At 33.4% G+C, this 10,092-nt stretch overlaps 1 protein-coding gene across 3 annotated transcripts in view; it reads left to right on the top strand.

Moving 5' to 3' along the window:
- LOC141502391 (cytochrome P450 3A24-like) overlaps positions 1 to 8,328 on the top strand; it is a 46,336-nt gene extending 38,008 nt beyond the window's left edge. For all 3 annotated transcript variants that reach the window (XM_074207109.1, XM_074207111.1, XM_074207110.1), the window contains 2 exons: positions 6,396 to 6,558; positions 7,230 to 8,328. In XM_074207109.1, coding sequence (XP_074063210.1) covers positions 6,396 to 6,558; positions 7,230 to 7,319 — 253 coding nt within the window. In that variant the 3' untranslated portion in view covers positions 7,320 to 8,328. The remainder of the gene's footprint in view (positions 1 to 6,395; positions 6,559 to 7,229) is intronic.
- The last annotated feature ends 1,764 nt before the right edge of the window (positions 8,329 to 10,092 follow it).

Genomic DNA, 10,092 nt, shown 5'->3' with positions numbered 1-10,092 from the left:
CCTGTGCAATTTATGTTTTTATAAATTTTCATTAGGTTTATGTGGATTTTAGTTGTATTGGCATATAATTAGAAAAAAACTGCTCCTAATAACTGCTTTAATTTCATCTTCATTGGTAGCATATTTAACTTTCTTATTTTTAATACTGGTAATTTGACTTTATTTTTTAAAACATCAGATTAAGCAATGGTTGATCCATTGTATTTATCTTTATAAACCAGATTACATTTCATTTTTAATCTAAGTGTTTTTAATTTCTTTAAAAATCACTTCTTTGCTTTTTGTGATTCTGTTTTGGTTTTCAAATGCATATTTTGATTTTTTTTAGTTTTTATGCCCAATTCATTGATTTGTAATTTCCCTTTTTTATTGATCTTAGGGAGTAGAGCTATAAAATTTCTCTTAGTTACATTCCATCAATTTTAAATGCCATCTAATTGTTGTCATTATATTTAATAGATTTACTGATTGTTACTATGATTTAATCCTTGAGCTATATATTCTTTTTTTTAGGTTTGTTTTTTTTTTGCAAGGCAAATGGGGTTAAGTGGCTTGCCCAAGGCCACACAGCTAGGTAATTATTAAGTGTCTGAGCCCGGATTTGAACCCAGGTACTCCTGACTCCAAGGCCAGTGCTTTATCCATTGCGCCACATAGCTGCCCCCGAGCTATATATTCTTGATGATTAGATCATTTAGTTTTCAATCAATTTTAAATTTAGACTTCTAAAGCTTTTCATTGAATTTAATTTTTATTGCATTTTGGTCCAAAAAGAGAGCATTCAATATTTCCTTTTCATTCATTTGTTCATGCAATTCTTGTTAAGATTCCATGTAAACTATATTATCCTTTATATTCCAATTCATATTTCTTCAAATGTATATAATATTTAAGTTTTTTAAAAATTCTATTCATCTCTCTGACTCATTTAGTATGAGTTAAAGTCTTTAATTTCATTCAAAATATGAAGTATATTTAGTTCTGAAAGGGTTAAATTGGTTATTCCAAATAGTACAATTTTGCTGTCAATTTCCTCTTCATTTTGCTTTTCCTTTAAAAATTTGATTGTGTTTATATTTAATACATATATGTTTGTATTAATATTACTTCACTGTCTATGGTACCTTTAAACAAAAAGTAGTATCATTGATCGTCTTTTTGTTAGGTCTATTTTCAGTTTTTCTTTGTCTGATTTAATGTTTGCAACCTTCCCTATTTTACTTCATTTTAAGTATAATACTTTCAGTTATAGTCTCTTATTTTAAGTTTGTATATTTCTTTGTGTTTCAAGCATGTTTCTTGTACAGAGCATATTGTTGGATGCTGATTTCTATTCCATTTTCTAAACCATATTCATTTAGTATATAGGTTCATTTCATTCATTTTCATAGTTATGATTGTTAACTGTGTGTTTTCCACATAACATTTTCCTCCTCCTCCTCCTCCTCCTTTCATCATCATCATCCTCTTCTCTTTCTTTCTCCCCTCCTTCTTTCCCTCCTCTTTCTTCTTCTTTCATCATCATCATCATCTTCTCTTTCTCCTTCATCTTCTCTTTCTCCTCCTTTTCCATCTCTTCCTTCTCCTTCTGTCTTTTTCTTCATTTTCTTTTTTCTCCTCCTTTCTCATGTACTTTTCCTCTTCATCTTCCTCCTCCTTTCTCTCTTTTTGTCTCTTTTTCCCTTTACTATCCTCAAGAATATTATTTTGTTAGTGACTCCTAATCTACTTTCTTCTTATGATTGACACCTGTATTTTCTTTTCCAATTCTTTTTTCTACTTCCCTGTTGGTTAACAATTTCTATATTCAATTGAGAATGTAAATATACTCCTCCTTCTTTGAACCAATATAAATGTGTCAGGTTCAACTATTGCCTTTCCCCCTATTCATTTCCCCTTTGTGTTGCAAAGAACCAAGTAATTGTAGCTATAAGTTAGTTATAGCTCAGATTGGAGAATGAATCATGAATCTCAGAGTATGAATGTTATCATCTTTAATAAGCAGATAAAATCACAAGTCTCAATAAAATTAAAAGTCTTGGTAAATTCATAAGTCATAATAAGAATCTCAATAAGATTATTGCAAGTTTCTATAAAATCACAAGTCACAATAGGTTATTTTACTACAATCAGTCATCACCTGTGAGGGATCAACAACATCATCTGAATTCATACATCTGGGGAGCCCCAGGAAAAGCCCTTCAGAGTCTCTCAGGGAAAATTCCCTGACTATATTTCCATACCATGGGAGTCACTAGAAAAAACAACTCCTGGGATTCCATCTCACATCACCTTCCAAGCAAAGAAGGTTTTGTGCTAGTTCTTGTGGTCTCCTTAAGGTTGTGTTTTCAGATACCAGAAACTGGATATCCAGAAAATACCTCAAATGAATGTTTATGCTTAGGGGGAATAACCAGTTCACCCCAAGCCTAATCATTTCTCAGCAAGCTTACAGTCAGACTTGGGCTTATCTTGTCAATTTGAGGATAACTAATTGATAACTTTTAGTGAGAACCACATGATTATTCATATTCCCTATGCATCATTATATTGGAATAATTCTTCTTTTTATGTCTCTTTATGGTGAGTTAATGTTCTCTTTTAAGAACTTGTTTAGTTAATAGCTTCTTCTTCCATCCCACTTCTAGTATATCTGTTTTCCTCTGCCTTCTATTTTCTTTGAGATCATCTGAACATAACTGACTCACTGCTGCCCTCTTTCTAACCTCCTAAAATGTAACGTTCTTGCAGGTTAAAGTATTGTCTTCACATTTGTGAGAGTAAATGTATTGACCTTTTTAAGTTCCTTTTCATTTCTCACTCATATTTACCTTTCCAGTTGGAAAAGGTAAATTGATTCTGGTGTTCAAATGTCACATTTTCTATGCAGTTCTGTTCATCAGGAATGCCTGGATTTCCTCTTTTTCATTTTTGTCCTTTGTAAATAGTTTCCTGGGTTTTTGCTGCACGTGGAGTTCTTAGTTGTGATCCTAGATACTTTGCCATCTGGAAAATAATATTACTAGCTTTTCCTTCCTTTATCTTGGTAGCTGCTAAACCTTGTAGGACCTCAACTGTGGCTCCACAATATTTGAGTTGTTTTGTTTGTTTTTCTAGCAAATTTATTATTTCCTTCTTGTGCCTGCAGCTCTAGAATTTGGATTAAAATATTCCTGGAAGTTATCATTTGGGGAATCTTTTCTGGAGATTATCAGTGAAGTTTTTCAATTTTGTCTTACTCCATGGCTTTATGATATCTAGGGGGTTTTCCTATTCAGGATAAATCATTTGAAAAAAATGTCTAGGCTCTTTTTTTGATTCTGATTTTTAAGTAATCATCAAAAATCATAAATTTGTGATGTCAATTAATTTTCTGATGACTACTTGATATTTTCTTTTCTTTTTATTTATTTTGTTGAATTTTATTGTTTCTTGATGTTTAATTGAATTAATCACTTCCTGGTGATTAATTCCAATTTTCAAGGAATCATTTCCTTCAGTGAAGTGTTGTATTTCATTTTCCCACTATGCTAGTTCTGCTTTTTGAAGAATTATTTTCTTCATTAATCTTTTGTGCCTCTTTTACCCAGTTGTTAATTTGTTCTCTATAATTCTCTCATATTGTTGTCATTTATTTCTCCATTTTTTTCCTCTACTGTTATTTAGTTTGTGAAATTATTTTTTCCTTTTAAAAAATCCTCTCTTGGGCAGGTAGGTGGCGCAGTGGATAAAGCACCAGCCCTGGAGTCAGAAGTACCTGGATTCAAATCTGGTCTCAGACACTTAATAATTACCTAGCTGTGTGGCCTTGGGCAAGCCACTTAACCCCATTTGCCTTGCAAAAGCCTAAAAAAAAAATCCTTTCTTTTGTTTGGCTTTTCTGGAAAATTCTTTTGGGCTTTTGTCCAATATAATTTTTTTCTTTGTAGAGACTTTCATTTCATTTTCTTTTGAGTTTGGTCTTGATCTTCCCTATTCTCATAGCTTTTCATGATCAGATTTTCTTTTTATTTGCTCATTTTTAGAAAATTTTCCTGGACTTTAAACTTTCTTTTAAAGTTGTATTCTACTCACTCCAGCCCAAACTGGAAGCTTTTTTTTTCCTGGCTGTTTTAATGGTTTTGGGGGTCTGTTAAGTTTTGAAAGCTTCCAAGTTGAATTAATTCAAGTAGGGCTGTGATTACTGCTCTTTTGGTCAACACTCTGTTGCTTATTGTGTTAGGGCCTTTGCCAATTCATGACTACAATTCCTCTTCTTCCTGGAGCTTGGACCTGGAAATGCATGATGGACAATGAAGTTGTTAAATGGTGATTGATCCTATGTCTTGTCCTAGAACAATGGGTCCCCTGGAATCTCTTTCTTATCATATGTTCAATCCTTTTATGATCTATAGATAGAGAGAGCTCCTGGTATTGCTGCTGCCTTGACTACCTTCAAGGCCTATTAATGATGTCACTGTCATTCTTACTTATGTCCAACCCCCCACTCCTGGGACACAAATCTTTCTTTCTGACTTTCTTAGTTGTTCTGGGCCAGAAAAATGTCTCAGTTCATGTTTTTATTGGATATGCCATTTTAGAATTTGATTTGACATGGTATTTTAAAGATTTTAAGAGGAGTATGTTGGGAGAATTTAGTTGGAATGCTCCTTTTACTTTGCCTATTTTGGGTCTGCCTTTACTCTTCCTCATTTCTTAATGCCTTACAATTTTACTTTTGACCTTATCATTCCACTTAAACTGCTCTTTCCAAAGTTACTCATGATCTTTTACTTTCCAAGGTCAATGACTTTTACTCTGTCTTCATTCTCCTTGAACTCTTTGCAGTCCTTGACATAGTTGATCATTCTCCTTTTTGATACTCTTCTTCTCTGTAGGTTTTTGTGACCCTCCACCCTCCACCCCACCCCCACTCTCTACTACCTCTTCTCCTAGGGATCTGACTATTCCTTCTCTGTCTCTTTTACTTAATCTTCTTTTGGATCCTGCCCTCTAATTCTCTGTGTCCCTGGACCCTCTTCTAATCTCCTGCTATGCTACTTCACTTGCTGAACTCATCTATTTCCATGAGTTTAATTGTCATCTTTATGCCAATGATTTTCATATCTCCCTCTCTTCTCCCAAACTCTCTGCTGACTTTGAGTCTCTCATTTCCAAAAGTTTTTCAGACACCTTGAATTGGATCTTCAGTAGATATCTTAATTCCAATGTAATCACAACAGAATTCATTGTCATTCCCTATATAGCCTCTCCCTACCTTCCCAATTTCTGGCAACATCATATTCTCATTCTCTTAGGATTACAATCTCACAGTTATACTTGACTACAGTTAATTTACATAAGTTAAAAGTTAAATAGTTAAAAAGTCCATTTATACATGGCATTCTCTAAGATCTTACCGAAAAACATATAAGTGGAAGACATCATTAAAGATATCAACCAAAAGCTTAAGGGGGGGAAGTATTAATAGAAATCAAAAAAAATCTTTAAATTTTGGTGGGCCAACCAATCAGGTTGCATATTTTGATACTGATTCCTTTATGATCCTCTTATCTATCCATAAGATCCGTTCTATGTCAGAATTGCCAAAGATTAAAATAGCAGGAGGACTATGTTCTATTTTGACTTGCTCTTTTATGCTGTTATTGGATATGATATAAGCATATAAACATTGAAGTCTCTACCTTTCCAAATTCTCATAAGAATTCATTTAAGTCTCTTATAGAGATAATGGGACCAGTTTCCTGCCTTCTCAGGATAGAGTTTGTCTTCTTGTTGACACAAGATGCAATTAGAGGGGGTCAGACTGTTTCACACAGGCAAAATCTGTCTTCATATTTATAGCTGGATAGACACAGATCTTAAAGAGGGCAAAGGTTCACATTCAAACTTACATACTCTAACTAGAGACTGAGAAACAAATTTTTGAAAAGAAATATAAGATTATTTTTTTTGGCAAGGTAATGAGGTTGACACAGGTCCCCAAGGTGAAGCAGGTAGGTAATTATTAAGTGTCTGAGTTCACATTTGAACTTTGGTCTTCCTGACTTTAGAGCTGGTGCTCTATCCACTTTACCACCTAGCTGCCCAAAGAAACATAAGATTAAAGAAATAAAAGATTACTTTTACATTCTATTCACCATCTCTCACTCCTTTGTATCCTGTACACAGCTCACATTGTATATGGTTCGTTGAATACTGAATCTCCCTATAGATTGTAAAGTACTTAAGGGCAAGGAATACCTTTTGCCATGTTATTGATTATCCATAGCACTTAGCACAATGCCCGTAATAAAATTGGCATTAAGTAAATTTCTATTGGTTGGTTGATTGATTGATTGATGGATCCTCTTCTTTTTTTATGTCTGTTTTCTCCTGACATTTTTAAAAACCAGGTTTAGCAAGAAAAACAAAGATGGCATGAATCCCTATGTCTACCTGCCCTTTGGTGCTGGTCCCCGAAACTGCATTGGGATGAGATTTGCACTCATGAGTATGAAAGTTGCTACTAGCTGCCTGCTACAGGAATTTTCCTTCAAACCTTGTAAAGAAACACAGGTGATGAATCACATGTTTTGTTTCAATGATTTTTTTATCGAGATGATTTGATTTTCAAAGTAGAAAAATATCCTATGACATAGGCAAAAATTTAATTTAATTCAATTCATCTATTTATTATGAGCAAACTATTGAGTTAACTTACCATTAATAGAATGGAAATACACAGAAGACCAAGATAGAAATGGTTAAATATTGTTGGCTACATAATTAATTTGATTTTTACCATTATAGAAATAATACAAACTTCTTTGTTACAGAAATATTGTTTTTGAAGACCAAAGTATAATAGTTTTTTTTAATTCCTTTGTTTGATGAGAGAAAAATATGCTGTATTAAAGGTCATGGGAGTAAATAAAATCTCTTAATTTCAGAAAGTTTTCTGATTCTTACAACAGGCAGTATAAACAAAATCTGAGTAGATTGTTAATACACATTTATTGATTGATTTTCTATGTTGTGACAGTCTCTGAGGTCAAACCTACTTTGGGTTTCTATCACAGTCATATCAATCTGACAATCCTTTGGATGATATGCTGACAAGTTTATCTCCATTTGTATAATCTTCTTTTTCTTAAGATATCACAAACATTTGTAACACCTTCTTTGTCTCTCTGTATTGTTTGGTACTTGGTTCTTATTGAACTCTATGTTTTTCTTAATTGTTGCAGATTCCTATGAAGCTGAGCAATCAGCCATTCCTTACACCAGCTGTACCCATTGTCCTGCAGGCTGTACCAAGGATCAAGAAGGCAAATTAACACTCATAATTCTCTACTCACTCCTATTTACAATCATGTCCCAGATTTCTCTTTTAGAGTTCAAAGACACTGAATCTTATGATTTGAACAGTAACTTATCTTATGAAACAAAGAAAAAGAAATAAGTTGTTTTTTTAACCACAGGAGATACATACTTAGCTATTTTAGATGGTCTTTTGGAGGTCTTCATGTTTGAGTCCAATTAGATAGTGCTCATTTATGTAATGTCACACACACTGATACAGCTGATCATGACCAGCTTTCAATAGAAAAGACTCTCAACAGATTACTACCACTTGATATTATTTGGTTTTAGTGATTTAATGGATGAACATGGGGAAAACCATGAATTGTCTGTTGTAGTAAATTTTCCATTATTTTTTCATTGTCTACAGGTTTTAATACTAATTTCTGATATTTTATGTACATATAACTACTAAAAATAACCTTAACTACCTTTTTTCAAAGTAAATTTTAATTCAGTATAATGATTAAATCACATTTGGCAGCTTGGTGGCATAGGGGATAGAACATGACTTTATAATGAAGAAGTTTCATCTTCTTGAGTTCAGATCTGGCCTAAGGCACTTATCAGCCCTGTGACCCTGGGAAAGGACTTTATCCTATTTGCTTCTATTAATAATCTGTAAAATGGGCCGAGAAGGAAATGGCAAATCACTCCAGTACTTTTTCCAGGAAAACCCCAAATAGAGTCATGAAGAGTTGAATACAACTGTAACAAGTCAATAAGAAGCAAAAAAAAGGTGAAATCAATACTGTTGTCAAATAAAAGAACCTATATCCTTTGTTACAATTTTCAAGATATTTAACCACTTGTCTCTCCTTTATCTTCTATAAAATGGAGATACTTGCATTATCCCAACTCATAGTTTTTTCAAGGAAAGCACCTCTTATGCTATAAATGCTAAATAAACATAATGATTATCATGATAAGATATTCTTCATGCCTAGAAAGTACTGAATAAAATAACAACTGTTGTCTATCCAATCCCTTGAGATTCCCATGCTATTTTCTACTTTGACCACATACACACTTCACATTGTTCTTCTAATTGGAAATAATTATCCTTCATTTATTTACCTATCCCAAATGGTTATATTCTCTAGGTTTATTCAGTATTCATCTTTGACCTCATTCAGCACTCATATGATCTTCCATCAAAGACCTGCTTTGCTTTTTGTTTTTTCATTAATTTTTTATTCATAAATATATTTTTTCCATAAGAAGACTATTGGCTCTCAAAAGAAAAGATCTTGTGTTATCCTTCATTTAAATTTACCACTATGTCTAGCTTACTATGATATTCTCAGTTAGCTTTCAAATATTTTCACTAATTGATAAATACAAATATACCACTACTGCTGCAATACAAATATTCCACTACTGCTGGAAACAAAACTAAGATTCATAAAAACAAAACACATGCTCTAACCATGGTGGGACAGTGTTTCCAATACTTTACAAAGAGGAAAGATAGTACACTGTCTTTCTTTGAATCATAACCAATTAATCAAAGCACCTCAGTATTGGTAAATGTGTTAAGCAGTCATTCACAGATATGGATTCCATTTCATAGGAGAAGAGAAGGCAAGAGACAGCTTAATTAACAATTAAGAAATGAACAATAAAGAAAACAAATACATCTTATATTAAAAAACCCTAGAAACTAATAGTTAAAGAAAAACTAACTGTATCCTATTTTCATTTCAGTAATAATAAAACCAAAGGAGATATTCAATGAAGGATCTTTTTTTCATATTTTTAAATTTTTTTTATTTTATTTAAGACAATGGGGTTAAGTGACTTGCCTAAGGTTACACATCTAGGTAATTATTAAGTGTCTGGGGTTGAATTTGAACTCAGGTCCTCCTGACTCCAGGGTGGGTACTGCCTCCATATTGTAACAACTTTATATTTGAAAATGATAACTAACATTATTTGCTGGGGAGAAACACTAGAACTTTCCTAAAAAAGAGATGAAATCTGTCTGGGAGCTCAACCTCAAAGTTTCCTCCCCTCCTCTTCTAAGTCACAGATGGGTATCCCCAACTTAACAATCCTGAAAAATGTCTTTTGGTCCCTGCACATTGCTGCACTAATCAGGCCTTGTGCTATCTCTTCCTCCCCCATAGCAGCAACTAGGAATCATTTTTGGTCAATATTGTTAGACTTGAATTCCAGAAATAGCAGGGGGTCCTTCAGTCTTCCCCCACCCAGCCATCTATTACCTTTAGATGAAAATTTATGAGGTAAAACTTTTTTTGAGGGGAAATTTCTTGAGGTAGAGTCTGCTTCCTTGAGTCTATACTGTTTGTTGATTCAATTATTGTAGTCCTTCATAATTAAAGAATGAGATCAAATGAATGATGATATGGCATGCATATTAAGTTGATTTTAGTGAGGGAGTATGTTGTGCAAGAACATGCTTCTTATTGCCTTTTCCAGAATCCCTATCTCCCCATGGCCAGATTTCTGGTAATTTTTTGGAGATAATCTTTCAACAGTAAAGTGAAGCTAACCTTTCTCATAATGGACTACTCTTTGATAAGGTACAATTTGATGACAAGCTTTTGACAATAAGATAAAAATAGCTTGTCAATCAGAAATCTATGTTGCTCCATTCTATAAGTATAAGTGCTCAGAACTACACAACTTTACAAGTCATAGGGCCCTCTGGCGGGGCAAACTCCTTCCAAGGTGACTTTGCCCTTCACAAAGCAAAGAGAACTATTCCCAAGCTCCCACCAGCCT

The sequence above is a fragment of the Macrotis lagotis genome, chromosome X, assembly GCF_037893015.1.
Source record: "Macrotis lagotis isolate mMagLag1 chromosome X, bilby.v1.9.chrom.fasta, whole genome shotgun sequence".
NCBI lineage: Eukaryota > Metazoa > Chordata > Mammalia > Peramelemorphia > Peramelidae > Macrotis > Macrotis lagotis.
This window is presented reverse-complemented; position numbering and strand designations above follow the sequence as displayed.